This window comes from Hyaena hyaena, unplaced genomic scaffold (genome assembly GCF_003009895.1).
Source record: "Hyaena hyaena isolate Hyena2069 unplaced genomic scaffold, ASM300989v1 scaffold_485, whole genome shotgun sequence".
NCBI lineage: Eukaryota > Metazoa > Chordata > Mammalia > Carnivora > Hyaenidae > Hyaena > Hyaena hyaena.
The window spans coordinates 305,403-332,538 of record NW_024081115.1 but is presented as its reverse complement, the minus strand read 5'-3'; the positions used below and the strand labels follow the sequence as shown (position 1 = coordinate 332,538).

Below are 27,136 nucleotides of genomic sequence, written 5' to 3'. Positions count from 1 at the left end.
TCAAACCTTTTGATTTTCAAATGTGCTTTGGACCAGCATAAAAAAGTCACAGTCTTCAATGTCAGCATAGATAATGCGACTTACAGACAACCTCGAGGGCCTTATCTTTGCCTATGACGACCATGCATGCAGCCATGCAAACGTGCATCCGTGCAACATAGCAGCACACAACACAGTGCAGAAGTGGCAAAGAAAACCAAGTGATGGCCATGCTAGTATTTGTTGCAAAGGTCTCCTTACCAAATAGTGAAATCCTATGCCTGACAAGAACTCCAAGTTTGCAGAATAGGCTGAAGACAAAAGAAAAACAAAAGAGAAAGGGGGAAGGGGGAGGGAAGGTAGAAAAGACAGGGAGAAATTAAAATAAAATTTAAAAAAAAAGAAGAAAAAAAGAAAAACAAACAGCTGATATATGAGCAGGAAAAAAGCAACATGATGTCACGCAGAAAGAATCAATTTTCTGAGCAGAATGTGGAGTAAAGGTATTAAAGAAAGAATCTTTGAGTGCATATCTCTAACAAACATGGTTAAAAAAGCACATATTATAAGTAAAGAAACCAAAAAAAATTTGAAAGCAAAGCTAATTAATATAAAAGCAATCTATATGAACCCCATAAGAATATGACTACTCAAATAGCACAAGGAAAACACTTAAAATTTTATCTGCCCAAATGTAACAGTGAAGTTCTAGAATTTTTGTTATTGTTATGGATATTGTTTAAAATCAGAAGTATGGCACCTGGGGCATAAAATGTCACTTTAAGTTTAGTATGTTTATCATTTGAATTTTCCTTCTTTCCAACCTTGAGCACACCCCTTCCACAGACACCAAAGCATCCAGTGAATCTGAACACAGTGAAGTAGAGACAGAATTTGAACAACTGATAATCACTCAGAGAAAAATGTTACAGATGCAGTAACTTCAAGGGCTCTTCACGCTAATGCTTGAATTAAGCTTATTTCTTATCTTCTCCAGAGCAAGTTCCTGGGCCTCTGTGTCCTTCCTGGGAATCGGCTGTGGGAGATCCCAAATAAGGGTGGCCTGCATTCAGCATGACAGCAGTGATATGCACGAACTCTCACATCAGAACCTGGGAAAGGCCTGCTATTGTCCCGGCTTATCCCACCAGGCTACAGTCTGGCGGGCTCCTTCCAGGTCTTCTCAGGAATACCCTTCACTCCCTTCCCTGCTGTGCTCCCTTATATCCATCCCTCAGGATTCAGCACCAGACAGGTCTACCCCAACAAGCCTTTGCTAACACCCAGTGCTCCTTCACCACCCCCAGTTCAAGCTGGAAGGGTTCACCCTCCAGTCTCTCCCAGGGGTCATTTGCAAATCTCTATCATGACACCCAACCTTCCGTATTACAACTGATACTGCCTTCACATCTACCCAAACACTGCTGAGCTCTCAGACAGAGGCTCTGCAGAGCCAGGACTTATGAGAGCTCTAGCTTTGAGATCCCCATGTACAGCACCACCCACACCCAGCTTGACTGTCCCGGCTGGATCTTGACTGTCCCAGTCTGTCTTACAAAGCTCTCCTATAAACAGCAGTGGGTAGACATGCCCTCCCCAAGACTGGGGATATGGACTATGCCATGGAAAAAATGGAGCCACATGTTCATGGCAGGACAGGAGAAAGGAGACAGAGAATCACATCTGTGACACCGACCTTTTTAACAGTAAGTTCTAGCTACCACCTCTCCTTTCAGTAATGCGGAATAATGTATTAAGGAAAATTAATTATAAAGGGCATTGTACAGCTTTTCCGAGAGAATGTGCATGGACAAATTTCTCAGTGAATTTGAGGTTTTGAGACGTCTGCTCGCAGTTCTACAAGGTTTTTAAAACAGTGATCTACTCAAGTAGATATCTGATTTAAAATGAGACATTGGCCTCCTGAGCTGCATTATTTGTCTATGTGCTATAATGTAAACAAAAAAGAAAGACAATGAGCAATGTTCTCCAGGTGCTCTTACCCACTGAGCCTTATGCTAATTCAACAAGGATCCATCTCCATCTCTAGAGAATGATCACTTCCCAGAGTTGTACACATGTTGGATCCCTATATGTATATCGACCTATCTTAAGTGATCTCTTTTACTTCTTACTAACTGAGACTCTCTCAGCGTGAAATATTCTGAGACAATGTTGAATTTGTAGTGCTCAGATCATGTTTGAACCCAACTCATCCAGACCTAGGACATTTTGCTGTATGAAAAACAATTACTCTGTGTCTAATTCTGTTGGATTATAGTGAAGGTCTGGGAATCTGTTTGAGAAAAATGACTTCTTATAATAGCAATGCTTCTTAACTTTGGTTGTTCCTAATCAGTAGCTGACGTGCTACCAGATATGCAGAAAACCGGGTTCTCACAAAAGACAAACCGTATCTCTTTCCCCTCCTGTCGTATCCACTTATAGAGTGGAGTTTGTGTATGAACTATAAGGTTTTATTATTATAAGCTTTGGCATATAGTTTCTCTAAAATTATTCTCCTTAATCTGTTTTCCCTTTCTGTATATCCCTCATTACTAACATTCTTAAGAAATTACAGGGGCGCCTGGGTGGCTCAGTTGGTTAAGCGTCTGACTTCAGCTCAGGTCATGATCTCATAGCTCATGGGTTCGAGCCCCATGTCGGGCTTTGTGCTGACAGCTCAGAGCCTGGAGCCTGCTTCTGATTCTGTCTCTCTCTTTCTCTGTCTCTCTCTCTGGCCTTCTCTCACTCGTGATCTCTCACTCTCAAAAATAAATAAAACATTAAAAAAAAAAAAAAGAAATTACAATGCATTGGGGCACCTGGGTGGCTCAGTTGGTCAAGCATCTGACTTTGGCTCAGGTCATGATCTCACAGTCTATGAGCTCGAGCTCTGCGTCAGGCTATGTGCTGACAGGTTATAGCCTGGAGTCGGCTTCAGATTCTGTGTCTCCTTCTCTCTTTGCCCTTCCCCTGCCTCTCTTGCTCATGCTCTCTCTCTCAAAAATAAACAGTAAAAGAATAAAAACAAAAAAGAATTTATAATGCACCTACACTTACTTGGCTTTGATGACTTGCTTTGTAATTTCGCTTTTCATCTCATTGTTCTACAGAAACACTCCCTAGGAATTCTCAATACTTGCTAATCAGTAAATCCAATAACACCTTTTCAATCTCCGTCTTGGAAAGCTCTCTATGGTACTTGGCATCACCGACTACTTCAATTCGGGAAACTCTCAGTTCTGTTTTACAGCAATATTATTTCCCCTTCTCCTTGAATTAATCATCCTCAGTGTTCTTCAAGGCCCATTTCTGAAAACCTTTCAGATCTAACACCTCACCATGTTTTGAAACTCAGATCCTTTTGCTTCTCTCTCCACTCTCCCTTCCTCTGCTTCCAGAACTCTGAGCATAATATGGGTACAGATAATCTCCATGACCTGCCAGTACCTATGCGTCAGTAATGACCTAACCAAACTGAACTTCCTCTTTTCAGAACCAGTTCTTCCGTCATTTCTTCTTTTTTGCTGCTGGCAATACTGTTCCAACAACACAGCACTGAAACTCTGGCACCGTGCGACCTGCCGTGTGACCCACTGCCAAGTCCTGTGGTTTTCTCTCGTCCGTGCTGCCCACATCCAACCCTCTCTCCTTATTCCCAGGACTTCCCATTTCCATTACACTCCTCACAACTTGTTAAGTGGTTGGCGCTACATGTATGCAGGTACTTGTAGGTGCACTTAGTAGGGACTGCATCGTTGTATCTGTGTGTTTGTCCTCAATTCTAGGATAGCCCCATGTACATGGTGGGTGGTAAAAAACACGCACTGAATGGATCTATGGGTAGAACTGCTCATTAATGGTGGCACGTCTGTTACAAGAGCCTGCTTTGCTGTCATGGCCTCTGAGCAAGCTCACTCTCCTCAGTCCCAGTTGTGTGGCCAGACTGCCCTTTATCCCAATGGCTTCACAGGGCTAATGAATTAAGTAAAAAAGATGAATTATAAAAATTAAAAAGAAGAAAAGAAGAAGATGCCTGGTTCCGGCAGTTAATGCCAATTACAGTATTCTATAATGAAGCTAGGTAACCCACACTTACCCTACATTGCTACATTCTACACTCTATATGTTATCGACAGTAGAACATAGCTCCCCTTCTTAATCTATGACCTACAGATTCTTTAAAGTCAATTTTGAATTATCATATCTTCTGTATATCTCTAGTCTGTCCATACCCATCCAATGTGGTCCACCTGGTCCTTAAATCTCACAGCACTACATGGCTGTCTTCTACTAGGATTACATTTATACTCATATACTTAGCTACTGTCAGGTACATGTCCAGAGAGCAGAGACCACACCTTACTCTTTTCCACAGACATGATAAATGCTCAACATGTAATTTCTAGTGCCAAGAAGTATCCAAACATATAATGGAGACAACCCGTTCTTAAATGTGGAGGTTAATTTAGACCCACATACTACTGCTACACACAACTGTTAAATACAAATAAAAACTACCATTGCAGCATTCAACATGTGTATGAAGACATGATTGCTTCTTCACAGTAGCAGAGACAGCGGGATTTTTTCATTTTTTGTGTGTGTTTTATCCTTTTTAAAAATCTATTTCACCCACTGAAATAGTACTTAACTGAAGTGGTAAGAAATTACATTTATAAAATTTCAGTGATTCCATTTTAACATGTCTAACAAAATTTGTATTGGTTTTTGTTAGTGTGATGGTGATTTGGGTTGTGTTAAGACACTGATTTATGATCATAAAAGTAAGATTTTTTCCACTTTAAAACTTTAAAAATATATAAAAAGGTTAACAACAAAAGTCTCTCCTATGCTACCCACAGGATGTTAAAATCAAGTTTCTTTCCTACCAGTATTTTTCTACATGTACAAATTTAGCTTGTTTTTTTAAAATCTTGATCCATACTATTTAAATATATATTTTACTTTTAAAATAATTGTTGTCCTATAAGATGTGATATATTTGCATCCATCATAATGTTAATTACTGGATAGCATTTTCCATGTGCCATGATTTCTTTATCATTACCTTAATCATTTTTTTCATCCCAGAATTTTTTTGAGGTTAAAATCTACCAATGTTTGGTACTCAAGGGCTATGATGAAATAAGGTACTTCTATCAGTGTGTATCTCATTCCTACATGTTGGAAATTTTAGACCATTTCTTTTCTGGAAATGGGAATGGGAGAAATAAAATTTGCCAGTTCTCTTCCTATAAGTTGGGGAAAATCTGTAGATGAAATTACAGAAAACTTTCTGGTAAGGCATTAATAAAGAGGGGGCATCTCAGGCCCCCAAACCACGTCAACTGAGGCTTGCACAGAATAGCAATGCTCTTCCAGTTTCTTCCATGAGGGACAGTCAGCAAAGGAAAATTAGTTACTTCTGTGGTCAGTGAACAGCTCTCAGACTAAGAATGAAAATGGAATGAAGATAAAAACATAATACAGGAGAGGGGAAAGAATAGAATTTGCATAATTTTATTTGTACTTTTTCCTATATTCTTTGATTGCATTTCTCTTGGTTTACATAACTGAATGACATCTAAATTAACAACTCTAGGAACAGAGGTGCTGTTACAGAAACTTACTTTGACCCAGGCAGCAAGGAGGAGTCTCCACAGTAGCCTGGGCTGCATGGTATTTAAAGGTAACTTGACGCCTTGGCATTTTCTAGCCACTGGGGAAGGTAGGCCAGTGAAGCAGATTAGGGCACTTGTGAAATGCAGTAGAGAGGTGGGCCTTTCTCTCCCAGGGAAAGTGGAAAGAAGACCACACCAAAGTGGGGAGGGGATTCATACCTTGGAAAGTAGCCCCTCACTCCCTTTTTTCTGGTAACAAAGATGGTAGAAACAAAATGTGTCACTGGATGGATTTTCTGTTACTTTAACTATAATCAGATATACCAACTTTACAGGAAGATTATTATTTGAAGAAGTTTGGGGGCATTTTTAACTGTTGAAATCCTACACCACATGATGTCACAAATCATTAAAATCAAGTTCAAGGAAAGCCTGTAGTCTGCTTTATCTAGGTTACTCATTTTCATAGAAACTTTTTTCAAATACAATCTAAAAGCTTGGTATGGACTCCTGTGTAATTTGATATTACAGAAATAGATTTGCTCCGTAATCGATTCTCATGTGTACTAAATTTTGGCACATTTTGAAAAATCAGACTTGAAATTCCCAGCAGAATCACAAATCTATGAGGAATACTTGGGTTTAAACAGAAATGAAAAAGCATTGCTAAGTTACCAGCTTGACTGATGTGAGGGGAAATCTTCAGAAAGTACATATTTTTACATCATTTTCTTCCAAGATAGGTCATTATTTACACACAAACGTTGAAAAATTTGATTTCTGAAAATGGGATTTTGCCCTCCAGAAAAATGCCTTCATTTTACAAAATTGTGGCAAACATAATAGACTTAGAAATATTAAAGGAAGTAATGTTAAAAGCATCATTTATTGGGACATGTGGGTGGCTCAGTCAGTTAAGCGTCTGACTTCAGCTCAGGTCATGATCTCATGGTTCTGTGGGTTCAAGCCCTATCGGGCTTGTAATGACACCTCAGAGCCTGGAACCTGTTTTGGATTCTGTGTCTCCCTCTTTCTATGCCCTTCCCCCACTTGTGCTCTGTCTCTCTCTAGCAAAAATGAATAAACATTAAAAAAATTTTTAAAGCACCATGTATCACAAATACTAATACACTGATGACTCTATTTGTGGATTCTGTAATGGGTGTCTTATCCCTTCTATTTGGCATTCTACTTGGCAGGAAAATAGAACAATACTCAACATTTAGAACACACGTATCAACTTGCAGAGAGCACCCTCCTCAGTGTTTGATCCCAAGGGGCCAAGGGTCAGGGAAGTTGGGTGGACACTCTGCACACTCCTACCTCAAGGTCCCCAGATGCTCCTTATCAAATGCAAACACACTTCACTCAACAACAGTCTTTACTGTGTGTAACTCTTTACCTTGTCACCATTTCTTTCTCTTTGTTTGATGCATGTCCTCCAGAGCAGAGAGGTCTGCTTGCTGCAGATAAGAAGTATAAACGATGGTTTTTGAAATACTGATCAATTAAAGGAAGAACAACCTGAAAGAAAGGAAAAGAAAACAGATCTACATGGTGGACGGAGGCTCTGGAGCAGACAGACTTCTGTCCACATGCAGCAGGCCCCCCAGTATCTGCAGCCACGCCAGTCAGCACGATTTTATAGGATGCCTCTCTCAATCTCACTCTGCTATCTCTAGTCCCTGTGTGTGGGGTGCGTGTGTGTGTGTGGGGGGGTGGTGTGTGTGTGCGCGCATGAATGCGTGCATGTGTCTGTGTGTGAGACAGGATGTAATTATGGGGAACACACTAAATTTTCAACAACTTAGAATAATTTTTCAATACCTTATAAAAATGAATCTTATTAGTATTTTCATATAATGTAGTTCAGTGTCCAACAGGCTCAGAAATAATCATCGGCTATCATTTACTGAGTCTCTGTTCTGTGTGAGAATTGCAACTATACATTGTCAAGTCATGGTTCCTAGTAACTACTCTGTGTGGTACGTGTCATCATCCCTGTTTTACATGTATTAAACAGATGTGCAGAAAGTGAGGGACCTACTCAGAGTCTCATTGCACTTACTTACCTGCACAGTATTCTTCCCTGGCCTCTCTCAAAGCCCCCTCGCTTTTCTTGCATGCTAATCCTGCTATCCTTTGGTGAATTCCTCCTCTTTGCCCACACCACGAGGCTCTGCACATGCCATTTCCGATTTCTGAAATGCTCCTCCCACAAGCCATAACCATTCACTCTTCTCTTCCTGCAGATGTCAACTCAGTGGCACTTCATCAGATAACCCTCCAGTGATCTCCTCAACTAGGTAAAACCCCCATATTTTTGTTCTTAGAACATCATTTGCAATTTTACATTTACTACCTGTGATTTTGAATTAGTCTTTCTCCATTAGAGGCTATAAAATACATAAGAACAATATACATTTCTGGGTTTGTTTCCCATTACTGTGCTTTTCTGGCCTCTAGAACAACTCTTTGCTCTGCTTTGTTTACCCCTGGAACACCAGTGCTTAGGACTTTATGGGGCCCACAGCAAGTACTAGATAAACATTTGTTAAATAAATAGATGAAAAAAAAATAACTGGCATTATCAATATCTAGACTCTAGTCTAAGTACATTTTTCCTACAATATGGTATAGCATATTTATATGTAACAGCAATACACAAATTTTCTATGATCTTCCTAGAAAGTTGTGACATTGCCTGAACTTGGATTGGCACATAATAGCTACTTGATAAATATGTGAATAAATAAGTAACACATTCAGAGGGAATTAAACCACATTAGGTATCTGGAAACAACATCACTAGGAGTACATAGGACAATACAAGAATGTATTTTAAATGTATCAGTAGAGGCCATGAATACAGCATTTGTAATGACTGTCTGTCAAGGGGATTACAGTGCAGTATGACAGATAACTAGCAATATGCATTCCAGCCCAGGACAAACCTGGATGCCTGATACAGATTTTGAGCCCTATACTGAGTGGAAAGAAAAGACAAGAGAAATCTCCCTTACAGTAAAGGGCACAATTCTGAAAACATATAAAAGAAGTCAAATATTATTCAATCAAAATAACACGCTATTTTGCAAATGATCTCTAGGAACCAGCAAATGCAAGGACTTTAAAAATAAACTGACAGAAAGCATTACGTCTTTAGGTTAAGTCCAACATCGTATAAACAGGAAAGCTTCCCCAAGGGCATTCTGTCTTCATGACAGGAATCCCCGGGACATAGTTTAATACCTGATAGAGACTAGAAACACAGCACTCCCGGTGCAAGTGAATGGACTCGATAAGGAGAATCTGCAACACTTTGTCTCCTTCCCTGACTGGCTGAAAGGAGGTCATGAATGTTCCAGCCTAGAGCAAACTCTTGGTAAATTCTTATTAAATGGAATGGATAATAATAATGGGTAGACTTTACATGTGAACAATTTATTCTCTCTGATTCTCAATTTCTTCCCTGGTAAAATGAGTAGGACGAGGGTCCTACAATAAAGCTTACATGGGAAAGCTTCCTATAATGTATAACTTCTTAAATTTACAATTTATAAATTAATTCTCTTCCTCTCTATAAAAGAAATACTCATACATTTTTAAATCTTAGCAACCAAATTAAGAAAATAGATAATTTTTCCTCTCTGTCATTTGATAGAGCCCAGGAAGGAGAACTTTGATTCCTATAGATTCAAGTGATTTGTGAATTACATCAGGAAGAGCAGTGCATGAAAATATGACCAAGTATCCTGGGAGCAAATGCATCCCACATGATTCATGCAGTTATTTTTGTGCCACAGAATATTTACTTGGAGTAGAATTCACACTGGTAGACCAGTACGTTCTGAAAAGAGGCAAGGATCTAAAGGGTATATTCGGTCGACAAACACATTGGAGCAAAAACAAGATGGAGTGTATACTGTACTTTAGCAAAGAACTTGATTTCTTGCTCGTAAGGGAAATGTTCTGCTTTGCTTCTGCTGCCACCATCTGTAGATAAGAAGAGTTGTTGAACATGTTTTATTTACTTGAAACATTACAAGATATTCTACCCAAAAAGCAACATGTAGAACATATCACTCTAACATCGCTAAATGTGTTACCCCAGTAAAGTGAACATGGAAACCCATCCAAAACACCAAGGCTGACTGCATTTAGCAGTATGATAATTTTTTAAAAAGGTTTTTTAAAAAATACCCAAATCATAAAAAAAAAAATCTATCGAAGACATTCCCCCTCACACATGCTGGAGTAGCTTTACAATCTTCTTGACATGTAGCAAGAAGCCTGGAATAGAGTCACATAAAAGCCCCACATTTTCTTTCCTTAAGAAAGAAGCTCACTGGGGTTACAGCAGTTGAGTATAAACTCAGTAAACAAAAATTGGTTAGAATTTTAGACTGGTTAGCCTCTAACAAAGATAGTTCCTTCTTGCTGGGAATAGAAGTTACCATATTATTATACCAAGTGAAAATTTGCAAGAAGCCAGCCTGGGATGAGAGGGAGGATTACGACTGTCATGGTTGGCAACTTAACATTCTGCTTCAGGAATGGAGAAATTCACTTATGTCACAAGGTAATTTCCATAAGCAAAGCAAAGACACCTGAGTTTTCCCCATGGTTCAGAAAACGATTTCAAGGTTAAGAACTGACTGACCTAATGCACTGAGCTTTGGAAGTGGCCCTCTGTGCCTCCTTCATGCATAGGAAGGAGGTGACAACAAGTCTAATAACCAAGATCATATGCAGACACATGGGAGAGCAAAAAAAATTCAGAACTGGATACAAAGTAAAATCCGTAAGCAGTATTTTATAAGAATCAAAGTGACTTTTGCTTGACAAAAGTTCTTTTGCAAATAGAAACTAAAGCAATTTGAGATAGATTGTTAAATCTGTGACATTAAGTTTGGGATGACTTTCAGGAAATCGAAGTAATATTTTGCAATATCAGGACAAAGCTCTTTCCAGTGAAGGAGTAAAAGTATGGCTTTTTTACACTCTCGGGGATCATTTTTGTATCACTTTTATATTAAACCTCTCACAAGAATACTGAGCAAAGTGCCTGACTTTCCCATATCGACTATGTCCAGACAGAATTCTTCACGTCACAAAGTACGCTAACATTTCAAGGAATTAAATTAGATATTAGAAATGTGTTCCCTTTTTACATTATGCCTTTACATCATACATTTTAACAAAAATGCTTCTGTGCAAAATGTTGATAGGGAGAAGGAGGCCTATATGGAATGCAAAAATCAGAAATATGCATATGCATATTCTTACTATGGCCATTAGCCTCCAATGTGTTGCGAAGGCAGTAAATTTAAAGACAAAAAGAAGGCAGATAGAAGTTTTTCAGGTGACAATGAAGATGGAAATTAAAATAAATGTCAACAATCCCAACTCTGTTCCTCTAATGGAATTCTTGTGTTTTCTCAGTCGCAGCCATCTGAAAAAGGAGCATGTAACCTGGGCCATGGTTAAAAAAAAAAAAAAAAAATCAAATAAACCCTTTAATTTTCGGGGTTTCTATGGATCTGGCCTAGTTTCTGCCCACACTCTTTACCCTGCAGAAAGAAAGAAGCGCCCTAACTGGGTGAATTTAAAGTAAGGTTCTTAATACTCCCTCTGCACAAGTACTGCTTTATTCAAAAACGTGAACACGATGAGGAGAAACTCCAATCACGTTTTATCCTTCAAATTTCTGTTGCTGCTATCCATGCAAAGTTTAAAAAGTATTCCCCCCACCCCTTAATCCCTTGGTTTTGCTTTCTCTCTTCTATTTTGCCCAAAAGAGGAGTGAACTTGAGTGGTCACTCATCTCAGATACATTTAAATATGTTTGAGAAATTTCAATATTTAATTTGTATGCATAAGAGCTTCAAAAATTCACCATAGCCTCATTTTTGTTTTTTTGCATCAGATTTCATTAATTGAGACTAATGTGGCTACTTTTCAGGATGATTCATAAATAACATTTTTTAAAAGTATTATTAAAAACTAAAAAAAATAATCACTGCAGGAGCTACAGAAAGATTACATACTGTAAATTAGTTTGCAGTGCTGGCTTTTGTGAAAAAGGATAGTTAAGAAGAGAGCCAAGGCACAGTATTTGGACTGCAGATAAAACGCAGGTTGAGAGAGGAGGTTCTTTAAGAGAACGACACTCAACTGGAAAATCTTTAATCACATTTAGGATATAGGAGACCAGGAACAAGACAATTTCAGAGCTCAAATTTCTATGAGCTTTAATCTGATGTTGTGCCAAAAACTAAGTCCCAAATCCTAAGAAAGCACTAGTAAAAAGAGCCCTTCATCAGGATGGGTTTGTTGAGGATGTATTTATGACTAAGGGGTCTAGGACAATGGTCCCGGGGGAAAAATATTGAAAAGGAGAAAGAATGAAGATGAAAAATCAAAAATAAAAACAGAATCAAAAAGCATGAAAAACAAATTAAAAAGATAATCATCAGAACACACTGTTCTTCCAAAGGGGCCAGATTCTACTTCCTTCTATCTTAATTCCAGCTGGTGGCTGGAAGATGATCTGACATGAGGCTGGGTAATTAACAATTTGAATTTTAGGTCAACAGAGCTCAGGATAATTATGAAATAACATAAGTGAGAGAAGTCTGTCTTGAAAGTCTGTTCTGAATCTAAAATTTCAAACAAGGAATTCTTTTCACACTTAGGCTGCATGAGGGAGGAGGATCATCAAGTGTTCTGCATTACAGATATTCTACTATAAATGTGTAATCCCTACACAGGATAAACTCAAGGCCTTCACATTGCCTTGGAAGTTTGGGGATGCACAGAGTTTCCATTTTTTCAAAAGCATGGTATTAATTTCAAAAGGGAAGATTTAACTGTACCTGAAATTCTGATATCCATCCAACATGTCTTTCAAAATAAAAAATCAATGCCAATAAACATTATAAGGAGAAAAGAATGAGGTGTTTGATTTTGCTTTAAAGTTCTCTAAATTATCCCATCCCTAAAAACATGTTTGCCTGCTGACAGTTAGACTGTCTTTAGTACTAGGATGGATAGAAAATGTTTATACCACCAGGGAACAGACAATGAACAACCCAGGAGATTGGGCTCTTATATAGCCTGATGTTGTCAATGTTAAGAATAATAAAAACTAGACTGTTAGTAATAGGATGATGGTACCTACCGAACTCCAGGATATACTGATGGGCTTCATCCACATAGCGAATGAGTTGCTGAAGGAAACTATAGGCAAATCGTTTCTCAATGGAAGGTGTGTCCAATTCCAGGTCCTTGAATCCCCTGGAGCAGCAAAAATGAAACATGGAAACCAGTTTCTACAAAGACTACTGGAAGATAAAATTTTGCTTAAAAAGTATATATGGCATGTGGCATCTGAGTGGTTCAGTTGGCTAAGGGTCTGATTTTGGTTCAGGTCATGATCTCATTGTTCATGAGTTTGAGCCCCACGTAGGACTCTGTGCAGACATCTCAGAACCTGGAGCCTGCTTCAGATTCTGTGTCTCCCTCTGTCTCTGACCCTCCTCTAGTCATTCTCCCTCTCTTTCCCTCCCTCCCTCCCTCCTTCTCTCTCTCTCTCAAAAATAAATAAGCGTTAAAAATTTTTAAATATATAGTGTATACAAATATGGAAAATTACCCAATATTCTTGTAGCTGAAGGCAAAAGTGAGATTTAACTTACAAGGAGTACTTTGCATATGATATTAAACTGTAGTGAATGACTTTATTACTATGCACAAAAAAAAAGTGAAAAAGAGTCAGCTTTAGAGAAACAGAGGGTTACCTAAGTATTGAAAGGAACCAGGTAGATGGTAAACAGCCAAGGGCATTTTTATGTTTCTGCTGTGTTTATTTTAAACATGCTAAATAGTAGCTGTAAGATTTAAATGGATCACTGAATCATCTGCACACTGAATCTGATGGGGCTATTTAAACAGTCAGCCTTTATAACAAGGATGCTACTTGTAGGAGTGCTTTTTTTTTTACCTGGATACAGCATATCCATTGATCTGCAAGAACTTGAGGATGTCCTGTGCTTTTTCCCTATCCTTGGCTTTCTCTTTGGCTGTCAGTGTATCATAGGGTACCAGCAGGGGATGGTTTCCACCTCCTAAGAGCATGTGAAGACAAGAACGCAGCATTGCGATTAGAAAATAATCTGAAATACGATGGAGTGATATGCACAATAGGACCACACTACAGAACTTCTGGTATCTTCTGATTATCCATGGAGTATACATAAGTCCTATAAGGCTCTTGACTCTTCAGCACCTTTAATGTTCCAATTAATTTAGGAAGCCGGTCCTAAGAAAGCCTGTGCATATGCCTTCTAAGAGGCAATTAATGGGGCACCTGGTGCTTCAGCTGTCTGAGAGTCTAACTCTAGAATTCAGTTCAGGTCATGATCCCAGGGTTGGGCTTCACACTTGGGCTTCACAATGAGCGTGCAGACTGCTTGGGATTCTCTCTCTTCCCCTCCCCTGCTCATGTGCTCTGTCTCATGTGGGGAAAAAAAAAAAAAAAGAAAAATGAAAAGCCAAAAAAACACATGGACACATGGGCATTTGTGATATCAAGGGTTGATGACAGCTGGAGTCACAGAAGAAGGGAGAAGAAGCTGTATTACCCTCTCCATTCAAATCAACTCTGGATGTGGAGTGTGTAAATATACACTAAAACTTGCACAGCTCAAGCTAGTGAAATTATTATTTCAAGGGCTAAGCTTCAGTTTTCACCTTAGAGAGAGAGGAGGACAAAAATGTCTTAAGTATGGAATTTTTAGTATGCCTCTCAGATCAAACAGTACTTTATAGTCACATATTCTATGCAAAACCTACACTTAGGTTGCTAAGTTCAAAGCTACTTTCTCTTAAATATCTAATAAGAGTAACATACATATGTGATCGATTAAAAATTGTGGCAAGCACCTAGGTTTCTAGTTTACCTATTCTGGTGAAAAATATCAAAGAGTAACCTCCTAGATCTAAAAATTCTAGAAAATATTTAAATTTTTAAAGACTAGTAATGAATAAAGTATTCATAAAAGTATAGATTTTTTAACATTTTTTGCAAAGTTATAAAAGTCTTAGAAAACACATTGGTAATTCCAGTCACAGAGGTCTGATGATCAACATCAGAGTGAATAGTATGGTGTGCCCCAGATTTCAACTTTCTAAAACATGCAAGGGAAAACACGCAAGGGAATATTTTTTAAACACACCTACTATGGACATTCCAGAAAAAAATACTTAAAAAATAAATATTTGATTTGAACGCTGGTGACAATGTAGAGTCTGTAATATCAGTGCCTCATATGATGTAGCCGGGAGCTACTGAAACAATCATGCTGAATTCGCCCTGCCCATAAAATAAGCAAACAAAAAGGCAAAGGAGAAAATGCCAAGTCTGCCTGGAGTTTGCCTGGACCCAGAGGGCCATCTACAACAAGCGATCATGCACCGAGCTTTCTGACCACTAGGTGACACAATACAATCATAAATGCAAAGGGACAGATCATAGCTGCTAAGCCAACAAACGCTAAGTATATTAAGGAGCCATCAGTTATTTTATATTTTGGTATTCATAATATCAAGTATAATACAATTACAAAAGAAAACGGTAACCAGTATTCTGTGAACAGCAAGAAGCATACAATATTTTATTAAGCACACTAGGATCAAATGTGACTTCTACCATAAACAGAGATCTACTGAGATGCTTTATGAAAAAAAGATGTGTAAATCAAACATCTAATTTGATCATCCTGCAGTCATCTCTTATTCTGAACGCCACTATTGCATTTAGTCTTTCATTCCTAGGATATATACTAATTTGGCAACCACAATGATTTGGGAGGTAGATACCAGTAGGTTATTATGGGAGGGAGAGAAAACAAAGAGCCCAGGATGGGATGGAAACTGAGGCATGCAGTCTGCACAGATTCTTTTAGGTTTCTAGGTGTCTGACTCTAAACGGCTTTCTTGTTTCCTTGTCCGAACTTTGTATACTTCTCTCCTGCTGTTTCTTCCCCCCACCGCCACTCCATGCACCTCACAGGCACCAAGACAGGGTGGATGACAGGCACCTCCCACACGCCAACCCAGAACTCAGAAGTGAAGCAGAGCGGTCAGGACACAAGCTGGTGTAAAAGTCCCCGGAGGAGAGAACAAATTGTGAACAGACGTAAGTAGTTTCCTTTTGAAAACTGTCCACGGCCTCTAGCCCATCTTCTAAGACTCATTTCTTGCTTTTGTTCATTTAAAAACCAAAAGGCAAAAGCCAGGGCTGCATATTCCAAAGCCTTTTCTAGTGGGCTGCTGTTCTGACCCTAAATGAGTCACTTTCTCTTTCAAAAGAGGAAGCACATGTAGAGGAAGAAGAAGGATTTGGGTTTTGAGGACTAATACTACCACCTCACCATTTAGCCTGCTGTGACCACGCTGTTCTCCCAACTAGGCAGTTCGAATCTGGACCCATGCAAGTGGCATATGCAGAGGTTGGGACGTCTCATTAACAAATGGCCTGCTTTAATTAAGAACACTGACCACAGGGCACCTAACAGCCAAGCCATACTGACTGAAACATACTTGAAAAAAATGAGAGTAGACTTTCTAAATCTTTATTCATTTTTGAGAAAGACAGAGCACAAGCAAGGGAGGGGCAGAGAGAGAGGGAGACACAGAATCCAAAGCAGGCTCCAGGCTCAGAGCTGTCAGCACAGAGCCTGATGCAGGCCTTGAACCCACAAACCATGAGATCATGACATGGGCTGAACTCGGACACTTAACTGACTGAGCCACCCAGGCACCCTGAGAGTAGACATTTTTCATGTTGTTTTTATCTTGCATAAAAAATAGGCATTTTGTTTACTATTCATGTGGACAATGCTCCTTCAAGAATTTCACTAAGCAAAACTCTATGAGTCTGTGACTTGACTAGCCATCCATCCATCTGTCCAACTATCTGTCAGCCAGCCAAACAAGTGCTCATTCATTGAACAAATGTACATGGAATGGTTCTTGAAAAATAGGCCTCGTCTTGAATCAAATTTTGGAATAGGAAGTTTTGGTATAAGGAATCCTCTCTGTTCATTTCCATGATGGATTCGCATTTGTGCTACTCCATGTCCGAGTGTTTGGTGCCTGGCACCATCCTTCAATACCCCAGCTGTACTTTTCATCATGAAATATCCCTACCCTTCAAAATTATCTCCTATATATTTTTACTTATGCCAATAAATAAGAAATAGAGAGTTTCTTGATGCTTACAAATGTACTGTAAGAATTACAAAAGTAACAGAAGTTGGGCCCTGACCTTGAGACAATTATATTCTCACTGGGGGAAAGCAGCTCATATAGGAAGTAATTGTAGAGATTGGGCACATGTGAACACACACACACACACTCGTGCACGCATGAGCGCCTACCCCAATATGTTTACAGACCGGTACTTAATAAATATCAGTTAAAGAGACCATCCATGTAGGATGCATTAAATTGAAGAAATTATGCAAATAAGTTAAGAGAACATTTGAGAACTAAGAGAATATTTAGTCATTTTAGTATTTAAGAATAACAGCAGCAAAGACCAAGCAAAAGCCTGTAAGAGATAAGAACGTAATTAGACTAGACAAAGCAGAGGGCTTGAGATGGAAAATGGGAAGAGACAGAGATGACATGAGAAAACTATTTAGTTAGGGAAAGAAGTCAGGGAGAGAGGTCTAAGTAATTCATGGAATACTCTGAATGTTCGGAGAGACACATCGATATCTACATGCTAAAATGGGTAAAAAGTCATAGGAATTCTGAGACACGAAGAAATGTACACTTGCAGGCAGGAAATTATAAAATTTCCACCCTGAAACTGTTACAGGCATATCTGAACCATAAGAGAATAAAGGCACAATAAGCTCTTATTTTAAAAAGGTGGTTTTAGGGGCGCCTGGGTGGCTTAGTCGGTTAAGCGTCCGACTTTCGCTTAGGTCATGATCTCGCGTTTCGCGGGTTCGGGCCCCGCGTCGGGCTCTGTGCTGACTGCCAGCTCGGAGCCTGGAGCCTATTTCAGTCTGTGACTCCCTCTCTCTCTGACCCTCCCCTGCTCACGCTGTCTCTCTCTCTCTCCTAGAAATAAATAAAACATTAAAATAAATAAATAAATAAATAAAAAATAAAAAGGTGGTTTTATCTGTACCATATATTCATACAGTTGCTGATTGTTTTTTAATCAGGATTTCTGGAAAATATTACCTTTGGATTCCAGCTCCATTTTCTTTTTCTTCGCCCATATATTATGGTAGTTTTCAGCCATCATTTCTGCCATAGCCTTAAATTAATGAAACAGTTAGCAAATAAGTTATAATTTAATGAGTAGAAAAAAAGGACCTTGTTTGCCAATAGGTAATATCAAAGCATGCTTTAAATTAATAAATCATAGCATATCCATGCTAAAATATCTCAAGATTATCAAACACAATGATCTTACTTGGAATCTGAAACCCAGATTCAACCTGTGGAACCCAGAAAAAATCTGTGAAATTGTGCAGTGGTAAAGAGCAGAGATGATTTGATGGGAATGATTATTATTTGTAATGGTTAAAGACAAAGGTTTTATTAATTCATTAATGAAACTTCAGATTAGCTACGGACTTTAATAAAAAAACTATTTATTTACAGGTTCTTATTGTAATTTCCAAAGCTTTAAAAAGGCAATCTAAACCTTATTAAACAATGAATGCAAAGAACCTTAGACGGACAGTCTAGATTCAATGCCTGCCCCACACTCAGGAAGAGATCTGGACAAGCCAAGTTAACCTTTCTGTGGCCTTTAGCTTTTTGATAAGAAGGCCTCTAAGATACTCTTTCCCCTTTTGATTTTCAAGTTTACTATCTCATTTTAAGGCATCCATATGGGAGCAAATACAAAGGGCAAGCCAAACAATTTAATGTAATTGACATGACCTATTACATAGGATTTGTCTTCATAAATTTATTTCTCTTGCAATTATATTAATAATGCCAATATCGTCGTTTGATCAGGATATCGAACTGTCAGTTTCTGTTCCAAGGCAACAAATTTTCTTTTACTCAAATCAGCCATTTAACAGCATATTCCTTAGGGACAAAGGTGAACAGATAAAACTGTGGAGGGAGCAGGTAAAATGCCACTCATTTCCCTGGATAAATGACTTAGAATACATTTTTTCTACTGAGTAACTTAGGTTACCCATAAATAGAGCATTACTAGTTCCTGATTTAATCTCTTCTCACACATAGCTCTTCAATTATAGTAGAATTTTTAAATGGACATTATCTTTAAGGAAAATATGTTACCTGGAAGGTGCATCCTAGGAAAAGTTTTATCAACTTTAAAAGCATTAAAAAGTTAGGGTCCATAATCTATAAATTCCATGGACCCTTTATATGACCAACGCATTCAAGCAATTCATGCAGAGAACAATATGCAGGAAAGTGTTAGAGTTCGCTTTTTACAAATGAAATTTGCAGAATGCTTTAAAAAAGTGAGTCCTACTTACATGCAGGTCTCTGGACAGTGTGACATTGCTCATGTCAATGGCTCGGGGGCTATAACCATGCGCAGCATCAACAGAAACCTAGATGATTTATGTGAAAATGACAGTCTAATTAAAAAACTCATGGGAGAGAGACTTACAACCTATTTTAGAAATACAGGGCAAATAAACTTTCAAATGTAATCTTTCCTCAGATGAAAATGCCAAGTATCTATACATACTTATTTCACAAACATATAAATTAAATTTTGACATTTTAAAACATGAAACATATCTTCTCATCAACAGTAAGAAGATTTCACATACCGTCTTATGCTCTTAATACATTCCTCCAAATTTATATATAACAGTGTCTAATAGAAATAAGCTATGGTTCATGATTTAAATCTAGAGTTCTATCTTGATATATTCCAGCATGTATTTATATTATCATATTTCATATGTATGTTCTCCTATGAGACATGTATTTATAAATAAATAAATAAATAAATAAATAAATAAATAAATAAAAGGTAAACTATAGCCCATGTCTGTGCTTTAAAGAACAAAAGAGAGACTAATGTTATGCTACCTTTAATAATGGGCTCATGGGCTATCCTCAACTTACTGGTTAGTTTTGACTGAACCCTGGCTTCTGAGCCTTTACCACTGCCCAGTACCATTTAATAATGGGAGGTTTAATGAAATCGCATTTTTTCCCTCCTTTCAATACTCCTAAAAGGAAATTTGAAACTTAAAGGACACCAGTGACTTATCCAGGTCACAGAGTTAAAAATCTGAGCTGGCAGGATTCCAAACTCAAGCTATCTGATGCCCTGGCCACCTCCCTCTCCCTATCACCTCTTATGGCCTCAACATATTGCAGTGTAGTTCTTTCCCCACACATCTACTCTGTCTTCTCAAATGTTATCAGTTTCCAAGCTGCTACAATCAAAGGCCTCTTTCCAGCTACCATCAAGCCAGTTCCTCTAGATTTGACACTAGGAATCACTGCTCTCTAGCCCTTCATTTCATGAACTCCAGGAAACCACCCTCCTGTCTCTCTGCTCAACTTCTCTTCACTCCATTTCCTCACGTTCCTTCTTTGGCAACTCTTCTATCCATTACCTGAAGATCTCCCACATTCGTTGGCTCATGGCCCCTTTTCTCCATCTTCAAAGCTAGCAATCCTGTACCTCTCTGGCCATTTTTTGGTAGACACGTCTCCCTTACCCAAAGCCAGAGCAGTTATTCCACTCCTAAGGATCCTTGGGATTATACTGGACCCACTATTAATTCAGTGTAATCTCCCCCATCTCAATGTCTTTAGCCTTGATCACACTGGCCAAACCCAAGTAAAGCCACATTTCCACAGATTCCAGCCACTGGGGGACATCTTTGGGAACATAATTCTGCCTAACACAATAGCTATAATCAAATTCATTGCTCTTTACTTGCCATCTCTGTCTGAGCAAGTAGCCATCTCTGTGTTCCCTACCTTTCCTAATATAACCATCCACCTGGCAGTCCAGCCCAGATCCATGGTGACCACCCTGATTACTCTTCCTCTGCAATCATATATAAGGCAGTCACACAATTCTGTCTTTTCTACTTTAAAAATCTCTCTGGGATATATCCACTTCCCTCCATCCCCACTCTCTTTGTTCTAATTCAGATATTTAATATTTCTGTTTTGTTTTGTGGGAGGTCTATAGTATCCTTCCAAGTAATTTGTCTTTCTGCCTTCCATCTCCTCCTTCTCTAACTCATTCTCCACTCTTTTGCCAGAACTATATTTTCAAAATATTTATTTTGTTATTCTCTAAACTCTTCCGCTGTACAGGAAAAATGTGCAGGCATGGGCTGAGCCTTACTGGTCTTAGTGTTCCCAGAGGCTGTGGCACAAGCCAGACTTCATCAACTCTATAATGATAAAGTGATTCCCAATCTCACAGACATGATGCAAACGTATGTCTTAAAACTGATTAAAAAACAAACAATATTAGACTCTCTGTAAATTGAGTAAATGAATAAAACTAGAGCTGGTACCAGTAACTTTATTTGTTCCTGAAATAAAATTCTCAGTATTTAATATCCTCTTTGACTACACTTCTTATATAATTATTTATCATTTTAGCTTTAGATTATGGTATTGAGGCTGGATTAAAAAATGTGAAGTTGATATCTGTTTGGTCAGGGACAGATTCTATTTATATTTTTCATTACTCGTTTCTCTCCTTCACATACACAGAAATCAGAAGACTGTCCAAGGCTTATATAATTTCAAGTTAACTGAAACAGGCACCATTTCTGAACTAGAAGTTCAAACATTAATGTAATTAACTCCAGTCTTTTTAGCAACAATAACAACCACTATGTGCATGGTTATGTGTAAAGCATGCAGATTATGTCTCTTGTTCTTTAGAACAACTCTAAAAGGTAGATGTCACTTTTCACCATTTTAAAAGGAGAAAAAATTAAAAATAATTATTTTAGAAGTCACAGAGTATATTAGGCAAGTAGTAAATGACAGCATCAAGTTTTGAAAGTAATTCTGTCAGAGTCCAAAGAACTTAACTAATTTCTCAAAATGGCTCCCAGCCACATTTCTATGTGATTTGGTTTCTGAGACACCCCCCACCCTTCTCCTGGCTACCCAATTCCAACTCACTCAGCACCAATATATACACATATTACTTTCATATCTCTGACACATATCAGGCCTTACTCCCAGCTTAATGCTGGTGCATTGCCTAGAACATTCTTCCCCCAAATCCGTGTAATTCTCTCACCTTTTTCAAATATCTATCCATCTTCTCAGTGAAATCCACTCTGACAACACTGTATAAAATTGCAACTCATCCACAAATGTTACCTAACCACCTCCCTCTGCACTCCCAGTTTGCCTTTCCATGCTGTTTTCTTTTTTTCTGTAATATGAATCATATTTTTACACAGTACATAATTTCCTTATATCTATTGCTTACTTTCACTACAAGAATGTACTCTCCATGAAAGCACAAAGCTGAGTCTATTTGATCTACTTGAAAAGCTAAGAATGATGACTAGAACACAATAGGTGCTCAATAAATAATTTGGTGAAGGAACGCAATGAATTTGCTTTGTCCTAGCCTGCATTTTAGTTCTAGGTGGGCACCACTTTCCGAAAGTTTTATTCCCATCTCACTCTTCATCCCAGGTTATAAAATTATTTTCCATTTGTTTAAATAGTTTATATCCTATATTTTCAATAATGAGAAACAGATAAATAGGAAATTGTAATTTGGGAGCAAATAAGTAATTGCTGAGAACTTGTGGAATGTGCCTGAGATTGTCAGAAATCTCCTCCTTCCATGCTCTCTTTCCCGAGAAGCCTAGTTAGGTCCCCTCTCTAAACTTTTTCTTTATCTCCTCACTTTTTCCTAGCTGCACTTCTGTATATTCTATATCCTATTAAGTTGTTATTGTCCATGCCCAAGCCCTTACGGTATCTTGCATAGGCAAATTACAAAACCCTAATGGAGTAGTAAATTTCCTAAAATCAAGAATCAGGTCTTCCTGTGGTGTTCAAAACAAACAAAAGACATTAAAAATGTCATTGATCCACATAAAAAATAATACTGGTAATAGTTAGGTATAATATTTATTGAAATACAGGCCAGTTACTCTTTTAAGTGATTCACGAGTCCTCAGAATAATCTTTTAAAATAGATGTTCTTATTTGCTTCATCTTAAAGATGAGAAAACTGTATCACAGAGAGGTTAGCCCATTTGCCGAGCTCACATAGCTACTCAGTGGTAAGGCCAGGATTTCAATGTGGTCAGGCTGTGCCAGACCTCACTGAGTTAAATCCAGGCCACTTCTGCTTTGCAGAGGGAGAGGAGAGCCCTGTGTGAAAGGGAGCTGAGATAATTCAGCTCCCAAATCATGTCAACAGATGATCTCTCTCAATACACACATTTACATTCCTTACTATAAACTGATGCTATAAAAAGCATTCCTTAATTTACTCAAAAGAGCCTATGTATTACCTAATAGAAAATATCTTTATAAGCACATGGGGAATCAGTAATGGAGAGAAAAGAGAAGACATTAAAAAGCTTGGCAAGATGATACCTGAAAAAGGAGATAAAAACTACAAGACTAATAATTAAGGAATAATATATTTTAATATTTCAAGTAATGTTCCTTTCTGCTTCAAGAATCTTTGAATGAAAGTAATGATAAGGATTATAAATATATTTGTGGCATCGGCTGGAATTTGCTCTCCATTTCTGATACTGATAGAAATATATTTTCTTTACTACTAATAAGTCAAAGCACTACAAAAACAAACACACTCCTATCTACCATGAAATGCTCTCTGGTATTAAAAATATTTAAATAATAATAGTAACAATAAGGGTTAATATTTACTAAAAATTTAAAAAAAGGGGGAAGTTAACATTTACTCAGGCAAACAGATCAAGTAACATGCCTGCTGGTACATTTCCAGAAAGTCTTGGTCTACCTCCAGATATTTCATTCTTCATCTATGTACTGTGCCTCTGGCATACTGAAATCACATAGGAGATTTAACAATGTACATCATATGTCACACATGTATAACGTCCCTCTAAAGCCAGTAAGACCTATGAGATGGTTCTATGAGTCTCAGTTGATAGAATCTCAATAGATAGAATCTATTGAGCGCTTAAAGTGCACTGAGAACAATATTAAGGGACAAGCAAGGAGTAAGGAAGAGAGGAAATAAATATGAATAAGATTTTAAGTCAGGGAATGCTATTACAGCCAGTGGGAGAATCTACCTTCTTGTTCTGGAAAAAGCTTAAATCACCTCCATTAGAGAGTAAAATTGTTTTGCATTTCCTATCCATTTAGAGGGAAAAAGGGATCATTCCCCCTCTGCAGCACCCGGTACGCACCACTAGTCTACTCCTACCTATACTGTGCTGAGGTCATCTAACCTGCCTGTCTCTGACACCACATTGTGAGTCTTCGGGCCTTATGGTCTTCACGTTCCTATCATCTAGTAGAGAGTTTGTGTTCAGTATGTGTTGAAACAGGTTAAAACAAAATGTAACCTAGTTAGAAATCTGTGCGTACATGATAAAAAGGTAAAATATACTTTAACAGCTTCCATCCACGTGATACTTAAGAGAATTTAATGTAAAACATGTCCAAATCAGAACTTAATCTATTTCAAACATGACACATGGGAAACACATGTTATGAATGCCCTTATATTCTTTACAAAATGGCAGTAATACACGTTTTGTGTGAACTGAACACAGTGTCCCTAGCAGTCTGGAAAGGGGAAATGACAGGTTTGGCTCCCAGGAGAGATGAAAGGGCCACAGGTAACAGTCTGCACTTGCTCCCCACCTTGAATTCCAGGTCCTTCAGGCTGAGGCTGTGCCTCATCTTGAGCACTGAAGCCCCACAGCAAGTACCTTCCTGAGCTGATCGGATTTCCTTGACATGACTCACTAGCAAGATACTCTCTGAATTCTTTTTTTTAAATGTCTATTTATTTATTTTTGAGAGATAGGGTGTGAGTGGGGGAGGGTGAGAGAGAGAGGGAGACAGAGAATCCGTATGAGGTTCCACACTGTCAGCGCAGAGCCTGATATGGGGCTTGAACTCATGAACCATGAGATCACGACCAGAGCTAAAGTAGGACACTTCACCAACTGAGCCACCCAGGCGCCCCTCTCTGAATTCTTGCTCTGCCTGTCTGGTTGCATATATTCCCTCTGAAAAGTGGAAAGGTCATCAAGCTCACTTGTGTGGATCATTTGTGTTGGTTCTAGATCGGGATCACTGTCTGACCATCTCACTGCTGCCTAAGAACCAATCTCCAGTTCCTTCTGGAAAGGAGAAGAAAGCTCTGTAGACAACCTCACTGTACGTAAGGCTTCATTAGTAAAATGTCAAGAGCTCACCATTGGGCACTCCTTTATAGACTAACCAGGGGAAGTATCACCTGATAAACTCTAGTTTTAACCAAGACTTAACTTCACTTAAAGAAAAAGAAACATGGATTTTCCTCTTCTAAATGTTATGTGAGTCTTCAGAATTTTCCAATTATTTGTTTTGGAAAACCGACTAATTAAATATTAAAATGAATGTAAAACAACATAAGCCGTGGATTCACCGGCGTGTTTCTTACCTGGCTTGTCTGCGAAATACGACGAGAACGGTTGTAAAGGGCCATGCTGTCTCCTTCCCGTGTTCGCTCAACCCGCCAACCCCACGCCAGCATGGTTTTCAAAGATTCCTTGATTGGCCAGCGATAAATTTCTTTTTCCTAGAGACAAAAGAGAAGAGGAAAAAAAACGGGGGGGGGGGGGGGGGGGGGGGGGGGGGGGGGGGGGGTGAGGGGCNGGTGGATGGAATCCAAATAAAAAATCTGAAATAGACTATCTTCACTTAAAAAAAAAAAAGATTGGCACTATTTATTTAGAAATGAAAGAGGAGAGTAAAAATTCTGAAAACCACAGGGTGAGCTGAGATCTAATTCGGCTAATGCTACAAAGAGGGATTTCAGCTTATTATTTTGTTGGGAGTAAATTTTCTTTAGTTTCCCAGCTTCTGATACTTTAGATAGAAACTAAAAAAAGAAACAGTGCCTGATTACATAATACACGAGTGGAGGCTCTTCTACCATCTGAATATACAGACAAGAATAACTCCTCCTCCATTAAGCAACATGCTAAAAAAGTCCTTTTCACTTCATTTGAAAGATATTGATTTCCTCCCAAAGAAGTAAAATACATGAAAAATTATAAGTAATAATCATTGCAAATATTACTTCTTTATACCTCATCAGAAAATTCCTTAGCATGTAAGAATATTTTCTAAAGACCTTAAAAATATTAGGGAGGAATAAAAATCAAAAAGGAACAGAACAATATTAAGTAAAGAATAACCAATCATATGCTGATAGAAATAGGAATAGAGAAAAAAGACAAAAGATTAAAATTAAAAATTGCAACCTTAAAATAAAGGTTTTTAAAAAAGCATATGTAAATAAAGAAAACATTTTAATAAATCACATAATAAAGAAAAAATTTCAAAATAAAAGTATATAACAAAAAAAGAAAAGAAAGGAAGACACCTCACCTTTTCAGATAATAGTTTATATGGCTTCATTAATGGTTGAACTTTAGATGAGTCTGAATATATTTCTCCATAAATCCATCCATTTGCCAACTTAAAAAAAATCATCAAAATTATTTTACATTGATTTATTTTTGAGAGTGTAGGTATGTATGTGTTTAAGTGTGTATTGGTAAAATAAATCTACAAATAAATCAAGATACAGATTAAGGTTTGACTTTTACCCAGCATAAGCCAATATTAAGATTTCCATCCTAAACAACATTATTTTGAGTAATTACCAAGAACAAATCTTTCTATGCAAAGACTGAACACACCCTGAATAGACCCAGGTCTGTGGTTATGTCAATAAGCACTCCCCACCCCTTCACCCCCGAGCAAACTACAGGGGTGGACAGCCCCCATGATACTGATTCTGCCACATCTTGGAACCTCCAACTGAGATGTGTATGTGAAATGATCATTCAAACAAAAAAACTAGAGTATGTTGCTTTACTGAGAAGCTTCCCTGAATAATGCTACCTGTTTGGTCCACTCCAGTCCTCAATTAACTTTCAACACGCTTGTTCCACATTATTTTGCCCTTGCAGGTCCCTACGTATTACTGTTTCCCTATCTCATTTTGTATCTGCCCATCCAATCTGAGTAACTAGACTGGACTAGCTCAGGACGGCCTCCTTTTAAATTTCCTCTTCATCCCCACCAGCTTGATACCTAACAGAGTCTTTATATAAAACAGACACTTAACTCGTACTGACTCACCTAGTAAACAAATTAGTGAACAAAGAACCACACATTCATCAAAACAAGAAGAGGGTTTCTTAGGAGAAAGGGGCCGAGTGGCGAACTGAAAATTAATATAAAGTCTAGCAGGATGATAA

General features: G+C 38.2%; 1 protein-coding gene across 1 annotated transcript in view; it reads right to left on the bottom strand.

The window, feature by feature from the left end:
• Positions 1-27,136, bottom strand: part of RYR2 (ryanodine receptor 2) — a 468,566-nt gene that overhangs the window by 144,033 nt on the left and 297,397 nt on the right. Inside the window, exons 53-61 of the mRNA XM_039254352.1 lie at positions 26,259-26,348; positions 25,306-25,443; positions 19,157-19,234; positions 17,871-17,946; positions 13,612-13,735; positions 12,790-12,905; positions 9,538-9,602; positions 7,009-7,130; positions 241-290 (exon numbers count right to left, since the gene is read on the bottom strand). Of these exons, the coding sequence (XP_039110283.1) occupies positions 241-290; positions 7,009-7,130; positions 9,538-9,602; positions 12,790-12,905; positions 13,612-13,735; positions 17,871-17,946; positions 19,157-19,234; positions 25,306-25,443; positions 26,259-26,348 (859 nt within the window). The remainder of the gene's footprint in view (positions 1-240; positions 291-7,008; positions 7,131-9,537; positions 9,603-12,789; positions 12,906-13,611; positions 13,736-17,870; positions 17,947-19,156; positions 19,235-25,305; positions 25,444-26,258; positions 26,349-27,136) is intronic.